The sequence below is a fragment of the Carcharhinus amblyrhynchos genome, chromosome 11 (assembly GCF_965287045.1).
Source record: "Carcharhinus amblyrhynchos chromosome 11, sCarAmb.v2.hapA, whole genome shotgun sequence".
Classification (NCBI taxonomy): Eukaryota; Metazoa; Chordata; class Chondrichthyes; order Carcharhiniformes; family Carcharhinidae; genus Carcharhinus; species Carcharhinus amblyrhynchos.
In genome coordinates, this window is record NC_137334.1 from 2,918,834 (window position 1) to 2,937,490 (window position 18,657).

General features: G+C 43.6%; 1 protein-coding gene across 1 annotated transcript in view; it reads left to right on the forward strand.

Annotated features, from left to right (window-relative positions):
* Window positions 1-1,485: 1,485 nt before the first annotated feature.
* The window catches only part of LOC145349829 (gamma-crystallin S-1-like), a 68,672-nt gene continuing 51,500 nt past the window's right edge, over window positions 1,486-18,657 (forward strand). Inside the window, exon 1 of the mRNA XM_080198399.1 lies at window positions 1,486-1,964. Within this exon, the coding sequence (XP_080054525.1) occupies window positions 1,956-1,964 (9 nt within the window). The 5' untranslated portion in view covers window positions 1,486-1,955. The remainder of the gene's footprint in view (window positions 1,965-18,657) is intronic.

Here is an 18,657-nt window from a genome sequence, read left to right on the forward strand (position 1 = left end):
CCAGCATTTTTCTCTGTTTGTTTCAGGTCCCAACATGCACAGCATTTGTCTTACACTGAGCTGATTTTTCTCTGCATTCTAGCTATGATTGTAACACAACATCCAGCACCCCTTCCTTTCCTTGTCTATGTATAGTAATATGGTATGCATTGTCTGTGTAGCGCGCAAGAAACAATACTTTTCACTGTATACTAATAATACATGTGACAGTAGTAAATCAAATCAAAAATCAAAACAGAGGATATCTAATTTTCAAATGTGAACATTCATGCCTTGTTGACAGTTCCATACTTTTTCCACTAATATCTTTATAATAACATAAGAAATGGGAGCCGGAGTCGGCCATCTAGCCCTTCGAGCCTGCCCCGCCATTCAATAAGATCATGGCTGATCTGAAGTGGATCAGTTCCACTTACCCGCCTGCTCCCCATAACCCTGAATTCCCTTATCGATCAGAAATCTATCTACCCGTGACTTAAACATATTCAGCGAGGTAGCCTCCACCACTTCAATGGGCAGAGAATTCCAGTCACTCACCACCCTTTGAGTGAAGAAGTTCCTCCTCAACTCTGTTCTAAACTGCCCCCCCCCCCGCTCCTTATTTTGAGGCTGTGCCCTCTAGTTCTGCTATCCTTTCTAAGCAGGAAGAATCTCTCTACGTCTACCCTATCTAGCCCCTTCATTATCTTATACGTCTCTATAAGATCCCCCCCTCAGCCTTCTAAACTTCAGTGAGTACAGACCCAGTCTATTTAATCTCTCCTCATAGGCTAACCTCCTCATCTCCGGTATCAGCCTAGTGAACCTCCTCTGCACTCCCTCCAAGGCCAATATATCCTTCCGCAAGTGTGGCGACCAAAACTGCACACAGTACTCCAGCTGTGGCCTCACCAGTGCCCTGTACAGTTGCAGCAAGACCTCCCTGCTTTTATATTCTATCCCCCTCGCTATAAAGGCCAACATCCCATTCGCCTTCTTGATCACCTGCTGCACCTGCAGACTGGGTTTTTGCGATTCGTGCACAAGGACCCCCAGGTTCCTCTGCACCGTAGCATGCTGCAGCTTTTCGCCCTTTAAATAATAATCCCTCCTGCTATTATTTCTACCAAAGTGGATAACCTCACATTTGCTAACGTTATATTCCATTTGCCAGGTCCTCGCCCACTCACAGTGAGTGAGTGATGCCACATGATCTCCACTTAATTCTGAATGCACGTAAAGTAAGGTTCAGAGCCTCACAGCCATCATGTTGAGCCTTCAACAGGCTTTGACTTTATAGTTTAATTGATTTGCACAACAGAAATAGGGTGGTAGGGGTATGGCGTGGTCACTAAACTGGTAGTCCACAAGCCTACGGCAATGCGCTGTGGCCCTGAGTTCGAATCCCACCATAGTAGATGGTTAACTTTGAATCTGAATTGAATAAAATTGAACGGATGAGCGGAAAAAAAGTTACACATGAGGCGCGATGAGGATTGAGAAGCATCCGCCTTGTTGCCCTGTTACAGTACTCAATGTGAAACGTTGTGAAATTAAGAAAACAAATTGTTTGCCAAGCACTTATTTCATGAGGGCACTGCCCCATGAAAATGAATTATAGCATGGTTGAATGCTTTCATTCAGACGAGACACAACTAATGCCCAGTTGTCACACACTGTTGACTCAAAATTCCTTTTGTCCGAGAAATTTATGTGCTGCTGTACGTGGGCCAAAACAAAACGCTTCTTTCGACACAAATGTTAACGACAAAGTATCAAAAAATTGTGAAAGTGGATTTTCCGTTATGATGAAACAGGATTTATTTTCCATGCTTTGAGAGCATGCTGGCCATATAAAGGATAGGTTTTAGAATAACAAGTGGAGAATCCCCGGGTTCTTATTGATCGAGTTGTATAAAAGAGGCCAGTACTCTGCTGCAAGTGAGCTGAAACTGAGCGTCACACGTATCGACAAGATGGGAAAGGTAAGTTTTAATTGCCTTTGGATTTATTTCAAATGAGTTTCTCTGAATGTGTGCCATCGCAGCTAAAACAAGGCTACTTTTGCAGATCATCTTTTACGAGGACAGGAACTTCCAGGGTCAGCACTATGAGTGCAGCAGTGACTGTCCCGACCTGTCCCCTTACTTCAGTCGCTGTAACTCTGTCCGTGTGGAGAGTGACTTGTGGGTGATGTACGAGAGACCCAATTACACGGGATACCAGTATGTTCTGAGCAGGGGAGAATATCCTGACTACCAGCGCTGGATAGGGTTCAATGACTGCATCAAGTCATGTCGCTCCTTCCCACCCGTAAGTTTCAGTTTCTTGAAGGAGTTTTGGCTCTTTCTCCATTTGGTGAATTTCGCCTTTATTCTAATGATTTGTTGATGATTTCTTTCTACCAGATGTAGAGCACCCTGCAGTGTGATGAATGGTATTAAACGCTGAAGGAATTGCATTTGGAATATAACCACAGGAACAGACCCGTTTAGCTTCACAAACTTGTTCTTCCATTCAAAGAATTCATGGCTGATCTGCAAACTAACTCCACATTGCTTGGATTTCGCCTATACCCCTTAACACCTTTGGTTAACAAAGATCGATCAGTCGCAGATTTAAAATTAACTATTGGGGTTGAATTTTCCTTTCCCACCCGCCATGGGAACCATAGCGGGGATGGGTGGACCATCGGACCTCGGACAATCCCACCCGGGATCTACCCTTTAATTACTGTTTGTGGAAGAGATTCCTAAGCTTCCACAATGCTTTGTGTTTCCTAATTTTAAGTCATTCCTAATTGGAAACGTTCAATTCTAATCTTTAGATTATGCCTCCACGCTCCCTTCCTGTCCTAGACACCCCAGCCGACAGAAATAGATTTTCAGTATCTAACCTTAATATCTAGAAAACTTTGATCAAATCAATCCTTAACCTTCTTAATTTCAGGGAATGCAAATTTAGTTTGTTTAATCTCTTTGTAATCTCTGGGATTTTGGTAAACTTTCACCAAAGGCCAGTTTATCTTTCAGAATGTTATGGTGGCAAGATCACCTCACAGTACTCAGGTAAGGGTGAGGTGGAGCTTTGTGTAGATGAATCATATCAAGTCCCTAAATGCAAAGATCAGCATCTCATTAGTTTTGATAATTATTTTTTGTACCAAGTCATCACATCATACTGCGCTATGTAACTGGATTCTGAAAATAGGGTGACATGGTGGCACACTGGTCAGCACAGCTGCCTCACAGCGCAAAGGGAGCATGTTCAATTCCCGGTTTGGGTCACTGTCTGTGCAGAGTCTGCATGTTCTCCCCGTGTCTGCGCGAGTTTCCTCCAGGTGCTCCGGTTCCCTCCCACAGTCCAAAAGACGTGCTGATTAGGTGCATTGGCCATGCTAAACTCCCTCAGTATATCTGAACAGGCGCTGGAGTGTAGCAACTAGTGATTTTTAACAATAGCTTCACTGCAGTGTCAATGTAGCAATTTTGCATTAGTTTAATGATTTTCAAAATTCAACAGACCAGTGATGTTTCCTGCAGAATTAAAGAAAGTGAAATCCTATAATTAAGAATCTGAACAAGGTGACGATTATTAGTATGATTTCAATCAGCCTCTCTGGTTCAGAAATTGAACAATTTGATCCATGGAGTCACATGAAGAGACCCGGTGAATACTGGAAATTCAGTGACTAGGGAGCATCCAATTATTGGACCTTTTGCTATCTAATGGATTGCTAAATATTTTAAAAGTGCAGTCTTAGTTCAGAAATAAAGTTTTGATAACTCCAATTTCTACATATTCTTCTTACTTTTCTTTGTTTCTCTCTTAATCCAACTTTTCTTCCCTACCCCCCCCCCTTATTTCTCTTCCTAACTCTTACTCACCGTCCTTCTCAGTAGCTTCATGAGACTGAGAACTGACAGTGCTGTGCTGAGAGTAACGATGCATCAGGGATCTTAACGAACAACATTATGGGGGAGATTTTCCCATCACAGCCCCCACAGGAATTGTAATGGCCGGACATGGACCATTGACCTCAGGCGGAATTTTCCAACCTAGGGGCAGGCGTGGACAGAAAATCCCACTCCATATCTCACTAACCAATAAGGATTGAGAAAGAAGTAGAGGAACGATAATGAATGGGAGTGGGAGAATGGTGAGTCAAACCAAAGTGAAATAAAGAGAGGAAAAGAAAAAGTGAACGAAGAGGAAAAGGGAAAGTTTGAAAAATTGTAAAATATTCTTAAAATCTCTAAGAATTTATTACATTCTAGAATATGATTGAACAAATTAAATTGTTTCCTTTCTGAGGCAGAGTGGTTGACGCATAGCTTCAACAAAGATCACATTGTTGAAAAGGTACTTTTGCGGTTGAGTTTCACTTCTAACTTAATGAGATGAGTTTAATGAAAAATTGATCTGTGGATTGGGAAACTTCTTAAAAATAACAAGAAAGTGAAAGGCGAGATGCAAATTGCGCGAATCAATTGGCAGAACGGAAGAAATAGGTTTAAGTTTATTAATTAGTGTCACAAGTAGGCTTATATTAACACTGCAATGAAGTTATAAAGCAGCATGAGCATGACCTGGGGATTCACAGATCATAGTCTAGCTTTTAATCCCCTGAATGTGCTCACTGATTTGTGCTTTAATAATGGAGTGCACTATTAGCATGATGTTACTTTTAAAATGTTCAATCCATTGTTTTGGATGGACTTTGCATGAGCATATTGATTTACTTATATTAGTATTTTTGGCAGCAACTTTTGCAGTAAGATTAACGTTTTTCAAAATTCAGTAGACCAGTGATGGATCCTACAGAATGAGGATTTACGAGATGCCTGACTTTGGGGGACAGATGATGGAATTCATGGATGACTGTCCCTCTGTCTACGATCGTTCCCGTTACCGTGAGATTCACTCCTGCCATGTGATGGACGGTTACTGGACCTTCTATGAACTTCCCAACTACAGAGGCCGACAGTACTTCATGAGACCCGGAGAATACAGGAGAAACGGTGACTGGGAAGCAACCTGCCCAACAATTGGATCCTTCTGCCGTGTAATGGATTTCTAAATATTTTAAGAGCTCAGTGTTAGTTCAGAAATAAACAGTTTTGATTGCTTCAATTATAAGTCTTCTATTCATTTCTTGCAAAATAATGTCAGTATTTCTCAATTCTTAGGGTACCTGAGCAGAAATCTTAAAGTGTTACAAAGCCTAATTAGGTGCCAACACTTTTTTCTATTTTGGCAATAGTGTGAGGATCTGGTGTTTCACTCCAGGTGTGATTCTATCAACACACTCAGAAGCTTTTATCAAAACAAGCTTTATTTAACAATGAAGTTTCACTATAACAAATGAATTGGCTTAACTTTTACCAATTGAAGTGCTTAAACTAGATACAATTCTCAACTGCTAACTTATCTCTATTAGTTCCAATTCAAGCAATATTCCTCATAGACATTAATTCCTTTTCAAAGTCAGTTAGAAAACAATACTGGCTTATGCATTGTTACTTGTAACAATCCCAGAGCCTTTGAAAACCCCTGGAGAGAGGGAGAGTCAGAGAGACATCTGTCTTCTGACAGCTTTAAAACAGCCTCCACAGAGAGAGGGAGAGTTAGAGAAAGAGGCAGAGATGCATTTGTGCTTCTTGCAGACCCAAAGCAAAACTGCTTGCTTTTCTATGTAATCTTACCTCCTTCCCTTCATATGACTTTGTCAATCAACCTAAAGAAAAACCCTACTCTGAAACCCCAGGGGAAAAACCAAAAATAAACAAGCATGCGCTAATTCAGATTTAAACAAACACCCCATTAGCTAAAATGATTAATCTGAATTCTTAGCATAGAGCTGTCTAGTGGAGACAAATTGGCACTATGTAAGCAAAGCTGAATTTTAAATATAACCCTTACAAGAAGCATGATAAAAATACATTTCTTAAAAGCACAGTATCAACACACAATCTTTCTAACAATGCGTTAAGTTCTGCATCTAGACCTCATTCCATTTCCACTACACTGAATCTTGTCCTACCTAATTTGTGGTCTTGTAGATTACGTTGAATTAGTTGAGCCAGTATGGCTTTGGACCAGTGAGCAGCAGTTGGGCTGTTCCCTGAACCCTCTGGGAAATTCCAGTCTGCCTCTGACATTATGGGGTGAATCTTCCTGCTCCGCCCACCACTGGAATTGGAGTGGGCCAGGGGCGCACCATGGAAAGGTTCATTGACCTTGGGTGGGATATTCTGGTTTCATGGCGGGCGCAGCTGGTAAATCCTGTCCCATGCCTCAATAGGCAGTTAAAGAACCTTAATTGGCTCTCACAGGTTCTCTGGCAAAGTTAATAAAAATGCAGTATGGAAGCTGTATGCACTTACTGTTCTGGCTTTAGCTGGATGATGCAGTGAGGATGGAGCAAAAGAGGGCACCGAGATATTAATGTGCGAGCAATCTATGTGCGTTCAAAGTGTTAATTATAAAGAGTGTGGTGTGGAACTCGCACAGTTGAATGGCTACAGGGGGCCTAAGTTTGTGCAAGGCTAGCATCCCATAAGGCCAGCCTGCATCTCTTATAAGGTATATTTTGATTGCAGCAGGGGGCAGGAAGAACCTTAGAAAATGGCATTACAGATCAGATAAGGTGCCCCAGCACCCTCCGATGCAGTGCGAGAGGCCTTGGTGCAGGACGAGAGAGAGAGAGAGAGAGAGACGTCCTTTTCTTTCAGTGGACCAGGATGTCCTTCAGCGGTTACTGAGAAGGCAATTGATGCTGGAGGCCATTGCAGTTAATGTCAGCAGTCCAGCGCCGTGAACCTCGGAGCTGTGTGGAAAGAAATTTAAAAATTGGCATGGGTGATATAAAAGGGAGTTGGAGAATAAAGGCAATATCAGCTTAGCCAGGAGTTTTCCCTTCTCAGTAGTTTTCTTCCTCTCAGCTTCACAATTCTTGTTCCATCTGGATGTCCCCTCCTGGTCTCTTATCCTCCTTTCATAGAGAATTGCTAGCCAAAGCAGAACATTGGCTATCTCAATTTCTCCGCTTCCCTTGTTCACTCTAACTTACCTTCCTCTGGATCTGAATTAGTTCTCTCAGATCCAACCCTAACATTATCATTAGTTCCTCACAGCCATTTCCACTTTCATCCCAAAATCCACAAACAGGACTCTCCTGTTATAGAACTGATTTGTCTCTCCCCTTCCAATCCTTTTTGATTTGATTTAATTTGACTTATTATTGTCCAGTCACAGAGGGAGGAACCAAGCCCCAGACTTGTTGGTAATCGCATTCCATCAGGGTAATTCAGGTCTAACACTTGTCTATCAGCATGACAAAATTCAGATTCCTTCCAATATCTATTCTGTCTTGATAGAAATATTTTTTTCTTCTGCCCCCAGTAGCATATCTCTAATATACAACTGGATTATTTGACTATCCCTGTCCAGTAGAGTTCTTAACTTTCCATGAGCTCCTGTACACAATTTATACAAAATTCGCTGCTCATTTTTTCTCTATTTTTTCCGTATTTTATGCTAAAGATAAAGATACCCACGATAAACATCTTGACTACTATTGATTCAGACATTGATCAACCTCATGGCGTGGATTTCTTTATGTGATGGAAGTGCCTTCAAAGCATTTTTTTTCCTTTTTGTTTAGTGTAGAAAGAGGCCATTTGGCCCATCAAGTTTGCACCAACAACAATCCCATCCTATCCCGTAACCCCACGTATTTACTCTGCTAATCCCCCTAAAACTAAGAGACAATTTAGCATAGACAATCCACCTAACCTGCACATCTTTGGAGTGTGGGAGGAAACCGGAGCATCCGGAGGAAACCCATGCAGACACGGAGAGAATGTGCAAACTCCACACACACAGTCCTTCGAGGCCAGAATTGAACCTGGATCCCTGGTGCTGTGAGGCAGCAATTCTACGGTAGCACAGTGGTTAGCACTGTTGCTTCACAGTGCCAGGGACCTGGGTTTGATTCCTGGCTTGGGTCACTGTCTGTGTGGAGTTTGCATGTTCTCCCCATGTCTGTGTGGGTTTCCTCTGGGTGCTCTGGCTTCCTCCCACATTCTGAAAGACATGCTGGTTAGGTGCATTGACCCAAACAGGTGCTGGACTGTGGTGACAAGGGGAATTTCATTGCAGTGTTAATGTAAGCCTTACTTGCGACTAATAAACTTTAACTTTAACCACTGTGCAGCCCCCATTTAAGAGAACATGTTGACTTATTTAAGAAAGCATGGTCTGTCCATTAAATAAAAAACATTATATTTAATTTGACTTCAAATAATCGTGGCAGGACAATCCAGATAAGGAATAGGTCATTCACATGACTAATTGTGAAAATTGATTTTATTCTGTCTGGGTTTAAATAATAGCCCAAGACAGCAGAAACTAAGAATGCCTTGAGTCATTTTAGGCTTTTCTTACTTTAAAATAACTATCCATTCAACTTGTCAAGCCTGGGTGTGCCTCGCTAAAACGGCTAATGTGGATGAGTTGGTAGATTGTGTTCACAGAATTGATTTGAAGCATTCTTGGATCTTCGCATTAACTTTGCCTTTTCCAGATTTCAGTAGGAATGTTGAAAATGTCATTTTCCTACAATGTACACACGGCTAGAAGAAGCATTAGTACAGTGCTTCGTTCAAAGCTATTGCATTTTTATGTTTTGGCGGTACATCAGTTTGCAGAGCGAATTAAATCAAATTAAAACATTGGTTTTCCAAAATATGTGAATCTAACTAAAAATTTTTGGTTCATCTCTTGGCTGACTGATAGGAATCTTTTTGTACCTAAACACAATGATTAACTCTAGCCTTGAGACAAACTGCTATCAAGCCTTTCTGGATTTGAATTAATTATCCAACATCCTAGATCTTCTGGCGTGAGCGAGTCTCCAAACAAAAGGCTGGAACCAAATATAAAACTCATTCGAAGAATAGGTATTAATTTTGACTGGGGTGATAATATAAATTGGGTGATGATTAGTCATCAGTTGTACATTTCTCTAGATTAGAATTTCTACCTGCTTTATTCATTTTAAACCCCAGGATGTATCCATTAGTAAAAGCAGCACAATCTTTCAGTGACAACTCTGCTTATTTCAATGTTATCACCTTTGAAACCAGAATCCTTGCCAACTTTCCTTACTAGCCTCCATAGCTCTATAAATAGCAACTTGTCTGCCACATTAACATTGTGTTCCACACTTATCCACACCTTATCCTTTGACCATCACAGTGTACTCATAAACCAGTGCATTCAATTTAAAATTCTCATATATATACAAACTCTTCCATATCTAATTTATATTTCAACTGTTGCTTGTTGTGCAGTGCTCACTCCATTCCTCTAATGGTGACAGAGCCTTGGTGCTATTGTCCAGACTGCTCATTCTAACTACACTTCTACCTACCTTTGCAAGCCTTCCAAAAATCTCATTCTTCATATATTTGAGTGCTCCTGCTTTTACTTGGTAACTCATTCTTCTTTATAGAACCCCTACAATGCAGAAGGAAGCCACTTAGCCTATTAAGCCTGCACCAACATTCCCACACAGGCCCTATTGCCAGAACCACACAGATTTGCCCTGCTAATCCCTCTGCCATAGAGGGACAACTTAGCACAGCCAATCAACCTAACCTGCACATCTTTAGACTGTGGGAGGAAACTGGAGCACCCGAAGGAAAACTACGCAGACACGGGGAGAATGTGCAAACTCTACACAGACAGTCACCCGGGGGTGGAAGTGAACCCGGATCCTTGGTGCCGTGAGGCTGCAGTGCTAACCACTGTGCCACCTTTGGACTATTGCTATATTAAATGGGTCATGTAAGAAACAAGGCATTACTTATTCAAGTCATACTAATTTGTCTCAACAGTGAGACTGAGACTTCTGCTTTTTATTCTCTCAGTTTATCTCCAGTATTTTTTCCAGATAGGCAATATGCAAACCACTAAAACACCATGTGAATATCATGGAGGCTGTGTTTCCTGCCAATGGCATGCATACACAGATCTAGTATTTCGCCTCACCATTGATAGTGACAGAGTCGGCAAATGAAACAGATCAAATTCTAGACAATAGACATCAACAGGAAGCTGTGAGCAAGTCTTAGAGACTGGAATCTTACATTTAACAATAATTAGAAACACAAGTCTTGTAAATCCAGGCCTTTCAGCAATATTCCTGCCTAAGTACAGTTGTTTCTTGCAGTGAAACTGTCTGGAATTACATTAAAAACAATGACATTTTGATCTGAAATCTGTTCCTTGCGCTGGGACAGGGCTTCACGGGATCAGCCCTTTCTTAAGAGAGATCTGCAATTTGTTCCGGAGTTGTTTCACTTCTTTCTATAGTGCTTTCCCTTTAGACTTGTCCTTTGACTTAGCCAATCTTAACCAAAATCTGGCAGAATGTTGGTTCTGGCACAAAGAACAGAGTGTTTTCCACTGAAGGCGCCAGCTCATTACGATTAAATTTTACTCCCATGAGTTTTATACCACTCCAGCGATGCATTGCCTCCGATTTACCCACTGTGTAATGACTTCACTGCTGCAAGCACTGGGAAGCTCCATACAAACGGCTCCCCAGCTTTTGATCCACAACGACTGCAGGGAATGGCAGCCAAGGAACCCACTTCAAGGGAACTCTCATAGACTGCTCCAGATAGGGGTGGGAAAACCTATACCCCACTCCAGATGACAACAGTCCACTGGGGTCACCACCCCTGCCTGGGATGCAGTGGCAGCCCTGGTCAGTGCAAACACACTCCAGTAGAGGATGGGGCATCAGTTTCGAAGAAGATGAATGATTTTCTTCAATCAGCCAGGCTAAGTGAACCACCCCCAGTCTCCCATTGGACCCCCTTGCACGCCCAACCCCCTTGCACGCCCAACCCCCTTGCACGCCCAACCCCCTTGCGCGCCCAACCCTTTTTCTCACTCAGCCACATTGGCTGCCCCTCCGTCTCATGGGCCCCTGAGGACGCAAAGAGAAGAGGAGGATAGCCTGGTACCCTCCAACTGGGGGTCTCTGGGTATCTCCGGCTCATCTGACACCCCTCCCCCTGTGAGTGACATGCCTTCAGCCCCTGACACCGAGAAGGGCAACTGTCCGACATCCACACTGTCTGAAAGCAGGGCTGGACCCGCCAAGGTCCCGGCCTCCCGCCAAGCTCATCTCAGGTAAAAAAAGCTGTGGAAGTCAGCGGGCTGCTTCAACCTCAGATATGAACCTTGGGAGATACCTTGACATCGTGGGAGGGTGAAGAAGATTAAGAAACCGTAGGGACTGAGTGGGTACAGCGGGATATAGGCACTGGTGTAGATAGGTCAACATTTTGTTCTAAATGTTTGGTAATAAATTTCACTTTGTTCACCCACAGGGCCTCCACGCTGTCTATTCATTGCAACCAAACCTGGGGATACCACCATGCTCATCCTTGTGAAGAATGACATAGCTATGTCCCTTTCACCCTCTTGCCAGCCCCCACTAACGAAGGGTTAGGATTAACCCTTAGCTGCAACAGGACAGTTAGTGAGATTTTGCAAGCCCAGCGGGGGGTTACAGGTAGTGTGACATGAACCCAAGATCCCCGTTGAGGCTGTCCTCGTGTGTGCGGAACTTGGCTATCAGCCTCTGCTCAGCGACTCTGCATTATCGTGTGTTGTGAAGGCTGCCTTGGAGAACGCTTACCCGAAGATCAGAGGCCGAATGCCCGTGACCACTGAAGTGTTCGTCAACAGGAAGGGAACAGTCTTTCCTGGTGATTGTTGAGTGATGTTCATTTATCCGTTGTAGTGTCTGCATGGTCCCCCCAATGTACCATGTCTCGGGACATCCTTTCCTGCAGTGTATCAGGTAGACAATGTTGGCCGAGTTGCAAGTGTATGTACTGTGTACCTGGTGGATGGTGTTCTCATGTGAGATGATGGCATCCGTGTCTATGATCCGGCAACTCTTGCAGAGGTTGCTGTGGCAGGGTTGTGTGGTGTTGTGGTCACTGTTCTCCTGAAGGCTGGGTAGTTTGCTGCGGACAATGGTCTGTTTGAGGTTGTGCAGTTGTTTGAAGGCAAGAAGTGGGGGTGTGGGGATGGCCCTGGCGAGATGTTCATTTTCAGCAATGACATGTTCAAGACTCCGGAGAAGATGTCGTAGCTTCTCCGCTCCAGGGAAGTACTGGATGATGAAGCGTACTCTGTCCACTGTGTTCCGTGTTTGTCTTCTGAGGAGGTTGGTGTGGTTTTTTGCTGTGGTGCATCGGAACTGTTGATCGATGAGTTGAGCGCCATATCCTGTTCTTATGAGGGCATCTTTCAGCGCCTGGAGGTGTCTGTTGCGATCCTCCTCATCTGAGCAGATCCTGTGTATTCGGAGGGCTTGTCCTTAGGGGATGGCTTCTTTAACGTGTTTAGGGTGTAAGCTGGGGAAGTGGAGCATTGTGAGGTTATCTGTGGGTTTGAAGTCGAGTGAGGTGCTCAGGTGACCGTCCTTGATGGAGATGCGTGTGTCCAAGAATGTAACCGATTCCGGTGAGTAGTCCATGAAGAGTCTGATGGTGGGATGGAACTTGTTGATGTCATCATATAGATGTTTCAGTGATTGTTGACCATGAGTCCAAAGGAAGAAAATATCATCGATGTATCTAGTGTATAGCATCGGTTGAAGATTCTGTGCGGCCAAAATCTCACTAACTGTCCTGTCTGGGGACAATACACATCTCTTTAATCTATACTTAATGCTCTCTCCACCCACATTGTCTGTACCTTTAAGACTTGATTACCTGTAAAGACTCACATTCCAACCATTATTTTGTAAATTGTGTTTGTGTCTTTATATGCCCTGTTTGCGGTTGGACGAAGCAGTGCTCTGAAAGCTAGTGGCTTTTGCTATCAAATAAACCTGTTGGACTTTAACCTGGTTTTGTGAGACTTCTTGCTGTGTTTACCCCAGTCCAACGCCAGCATCTCCACATATGGACAGGAACCCATGGAGGAGAAACAGGAAGCACTGCCTGCAAACCAGCCTTCACAACTGCTTTAGAGCAAAAGGTGCCCGACTTGAAGGGAAGGCAATCCCAGCAAGTGACCCCTCCCACCCCCTCTCCCTGAAATGGCAATTCTGGGACTCTCACCCCTGGCCCCAAGGTGAACATATCCCCCAAGTCCTCTCCAGTGCCCCTTGAACAGTGCTGCCTGCCTGAGCGCCCAGCTCTGAAACCCTCCTCATTCATACAGTTCACAATTATGTATACCTGTTGTAAGTGGTTTCAACGTGACGTCATGCCGATACCAGCTGAATATCCAGTGAGGGGGGACGTCCTGAAGAGAGTCCATGCTGATGTATTAAAATGAGCTTTCTGTGGTCCCACTGTGTGTTTCAAACTGCTCTCCTGTGAGGGGCCGAGAAGATTTGAACTCGGAAACTCGCCAGTATGAATTGTGCCCTCTGGATTTTGAGTGTGCACCGCCACTCCCACAGACAGAGAGTGTGGCTCAAAACCACCTCCACTGTTTTTGTGGCTGTCACATTTTGCTGTCAATAAAAGCTTTTTGGCAGGCTGGGAGCAGTGGTGTTAGGCAGATGTGCTGATTACTGCACATACGCATCTCAGCGGCCAATTCCATTGCCAGGATATAATGAAGACAAAGCAGATAGTTTCACTTGCTAATGCCACAGGAAAATAAGCCATTGCATATGCATCTGAATGCTAATTAGATCTCATATTGCACAATTTGCATAAACAATTTTGAGACTTCAGTTAGATGGCCACTTTTTAACTTGAGGTATTATAGAACTGTGGCCTAATTACAACAATTGCCTTTAATTTTTGCCATAACCAGCAAATAGTTTTAAAAAAACAACTACAAAGGGATACTTTCTGTGTAGGTCAGAGAATAGGTAGATACCCTGTAAGCTTGATTTAAAATTTTTGGTTTTGAAGTTGATAACTAACAGTTGGGTCACTGAAAATCGGATACCTACGTTTAATGGCATTTTTAAGAAGGATAAGGGAATGTAAGGGGCATACAAGTAACAAAACTGGTACACTTGGCAAGAAGATCACTTCTTTCTTATCTAGACAGAGGTGGTCAGTGCCAGGGTGACAGACTGGCAGTGCCAGGGTTCCAGGCTGGCAGTTCCAATGTTCCAGACTGGCAGTGCCAAGGTTCCAGGCTGGAAGTTCCAAGGTTCCAGACTGGCAGTGCCAGGGTCCCAGGCTGGCACTGCTCAAGGGGCACTGCCAGCCCCTATCCCCGAACACCCAGGGGGCCTCAATGGCCTCCAGTCCCACTGGCAAAGACATCACATCAGGTCCCTGTTGCTGGGGACCATCTGTAATCCTCACCGGTGAAGATCTCCATTGGTAAGGTCAGAAAGTGAAGTGAGACTGGACAATAATGCTCACTAATCACATATAAATTCTTGGGCGTGGGTCTGATTATTTCAGCAAAAGTGGCCTGGGAGGATCCCAAACAGCCCGATGCCGGGCACGATTTGCATTTTTAGCCTCCCACTTAAATTTCCCACCCCGCTACACTAATCAACCAATGCAACGAGGCAGAAAGATCATGCCCAAAATGTGAAACTCCAGGTGAACTTCATATCTGTTGGTTGGTCACAAAGCTCTACTAAAAAAGCTCTGAGTTATGTGTAGACTATGGGTTATGTGTAGAATCCTTGTCACACAGAGAAAGGATTGTGTGGTTGGCAGATACCTGCCTGGGAAGCTCGAATTACTAGGTAGAAATTTGAAAGATTTTGTACACACTCATTTTTGAATAGTTGACAGGAGTTGGCATGGCAATCATGTTTTAATGAGGAGATGCCAGCGTTGGACTGGGGTAAATACAGTAAGAAGTCTCACAAAACCAGGTTAAAGTCCAACAGGTTTAATTGGTGGCAAAAGCCACTAGCTTTCGGAGCGCTTTGTCAGGTGAGTGGGAGTTCTAATCACAAACAGGGCGTATAAAGACACAAACTCAATTTACAAAATGATGATTGGAATGCAAGTCTTTACAGGTAATCAAGTCTTAAAGATATAGACAATGTGAGTGGCGAGAGTGTTAAGCACAGGTTAAAGAGATGTGTATTGTCTCCAGACAGGGCAGTTATGAGATTTTGCAAGCCCAGGCAAGTCGTGGGGGTTTTCAGATAGTGTGATATGAACCCAAGATCCCGGTTGAGGCCGTCCTCATGTGTGCAGAACGTGAATGCTTCCACTGCCAACTGTGTCTCAGTGCACCAGTGTTGAAAACATTCACAACTCTATTGCGATCTATTTATACCACGGTAACCATATTTACTCTGCCAACTGTGCTTTCCCTGCCAATGACAAACATTGTGTCAACAGTATTAAACATAGCTCTCTTGATAGAAACATGACCTTGTGCTGTTTGTGTTTGCTGACCCAATTATAAAAATGATGGCTTCCAATAACTATGTCTGTCACAGTCTCGATGTTCATTGCCAAACATGTGCACTACGCTTTCATTGACTGATAATGAATCAAGGTATTGTTGCCAAATGATAAACAGCCAGCTACACTACTGTTTAAAACATGATTGTCTCACAACACCAGGATAAAGTCCAACAGACTTATTTAGTAGCAAATGCCACTAGCTTTCGGAGTGCTGCCACTTCGTCAGGTGGGTGGGAGTTCTAAACACAAACAGGGCATATAAAGATACAAACTCAATTTACAAAATGATGGTTGGAATGCGAGTCTTTACAGGTAATCAACTCTTAAAGGTACAGACAATATGAATAGAGAGAGCATTAAGCACAGGTTGAAGAGATGTGTATTGTCTCCAGACAGGTCAGTTGGCCACGTTCTGCACACATGAGGACAGCCTCAACCGGGATCTTGGGTTCATATCACACTATCTGAAAACCCCCACGACGATTTTGCAAGCCCAGGCAAGTCGTGGGGGTTTTCAGATAGTGTGATATGAACCCAAGATCCCGGTTGAGGCTGTCCTCATGTGTGCAGAACGTGGCCAACTGACCTGTCTGGAGACAATACACATCTCTTCAACCTGTGCTTAATGCTCTCTCCATTCATATTGTCTGTACCTTTAAGAGTTGATTACCTGTAAAGACTCGCATTCCAACCATCATTTTGTAAATTGAGTTTGTATCTTTATATGCCCTGTTTGTGTTTAGAACTCCCACCCACCTGACGAAGGGGCAGCGCTCCGAAAGCTAGTGGCATTTGCTACTAAATAAGTCTGTTGGACTTTATCCTGGTGTTGTGAGACAATCATGTTTTAAACAGTAGTGTAGCTGGCTGTTTATCATTTGGCAACAATACCTTGATTCATTATCAGTCAATGAAAGCGTAGTGCACATGTTTGGCAATGAACATCGAGACTGTGACAGACATAGTTATTGGAAGCCATCATTTTTATAATTGGGTCAGCAAACACAAACAGCACAAGGTCATGTTTCTATCAAGAGAGCTATGTTTAATACTGTTGACACAATGTTTGTCATTGGCAGGGAAAGCACAGTTGGCAGAGTAAATATGGTTACCATGGTATAAATAGATCGCAATAGAGTTGTGAATGTTTTCAACACTGGTGCACTGAGACACAGTTGGCAGTGGAAGCATTAATTGAAAAATAACAACACTTTTGGAAGCCTAATGAAGGTAACCATTGCCATCAATGCATTTTCATAGTGCTTTACATTGAAGGGATGAATAATTCTAGTTTTGCGATTGTACAATCATACAATCCCTACAGTGCAGAAGAGGCCATTTGGCCCATCGAGTTTGCACAGACTCTCTGACAGAGTATCTTACCCAGATCTTCTCCCCTGCCTTATCCCAATAACCCCACACATTCCCCGTGGCTAATGGGACACTAAGGGGCAATTTAGCATGGCCGATCCGCTTAACCTGCACATTTTTTGGATCGTGGGAGGAAACTGGAGCATCTGGGGAAAACCCATGCAGACACGGAGAGAATGTGCAAACTCCATGCAGTGACCCAAACTGGGAATCGAATCTGGGTCCCTGGAGCGTGAGACGGCAGTGCTAACCATGGCACCAACACTGCAACGAATAATTTAGACTCAGTGATCAGTTTTTATTTCAACACTGCAGGGATGTGGAAATGAGAGAGTGCTGGCGTAGAGAATAGGAAGAAAATCAAATACCTGCAAAAATAATGGGCTTGATTTCCAATGTTGTCCAGTACTAACCAACACAGTATGCAGTACTCTAACCAAATTATTTGGAATGGGCACGGTATTAACTTAACATGGTCTTATTCAAAAAATGCAGCATTTTCGTAATGCTGAAACGTTGAAATGTTGTGTAAGCAATGCCACGCACATCACTAAGTCCTTTGTTAATATTAAGCTTGTCAATAAAAAAGAACAAAGCCACTTTTTCTGGTGCACTGTCATATGCTATGTTACAAAACCCTGTCACATGCGGTCCGTTGCTTTTCTGCTGCCGATTTCGGAGGGGGAGAAACAATTTTTAAATTGCAATATTTTGTTTGCAGAACTTTCCAAGCATTTAAAGACACTTCACGAGGCCGGATCTCGTGGCCCTTCCCAGTGGTGGGATGTCCGCTCCCACTTAAGGCGATTCCCTCGCATAACTGGTTGCAGCATGGGCCAGCCACACTAAACACCATAGACAATGCTCTATTGTGGAAGATGCTCCCAGCTCATATTGAAAGTGGATGCAAAATATGGGTTGAAAATTGATAAAGAGGAGGTTTTAGATAAGTTGATTGCGCTTAAAATCGATAAGTCACCAGAACCATGTGAATGCACTCAAGGGTACAGAGGAAAGTGGCATATGCTACAGTGAGATTGAGAAAGACAGTGCCCGATTTGAGGTTATTTTCAATGGCACAGTGGTTAGCACTGCTGCCTCACAGGGCCAGGGATCCTTAGGGCAAGGACCTGGTCCCATACAGTTCTCCCTTGCCAAAGAGCAGCTTGTGCAGCTTTCAAAATGTTCTCCATCTCTGGCTCTATCCGCTGCAAAATTAAATACTCTAAGACCTTGCAGTACACAGAGAACAGAAATTCTGGTTGGCAATTTGAAGTTAAGTTTGGATCTTTGCCTGGTTTTAGGAGACTAAATGACTTTGGACACGCGCCAGGGTTTAGGCAACCTTCCTCACAGATAACGCTGTGAGGAGCTGAGCCAGCCAGCAGGGAACACGTCAGCCAAGATGTTTGAGGAACTCAGGAAGAGTGTTTTCAGAGCCAGCAGCAATGCCAGGCTTGGTTTTTTTTTTAGTGGCACGTCATCCAACTCTGCTGGAGTGAAGGGGTCAGGACTTGATCTGAAGTTGTAATGACTTTGGAAGTCTCTCCGTTCAGTTTTATTTGTTTTTCCACTTCTTTCTCTAGGGGTGCCTTTCCTATCTGAAAGAGGTGGATCATTACTTTGTGAGCATTGACAGTTTGATGTTACTACTTGCTGGACTGCTCCATGGGAGTGTAGGATCCTCTGGCATTTCTGGCTGGGAATGGGTGGAGTTTAAATCTTTGATGGTCTCATCCCAGCTTGCTGGGTGGACAGAGTCCACGGACTCCGTCAAATGATCGGCTGCATCAACATCACCAATTTCCTCTTAGCGTTGAAGGAGAGAAGCACAGTCCTCTTTGAGGCAGCGAGTGTACAT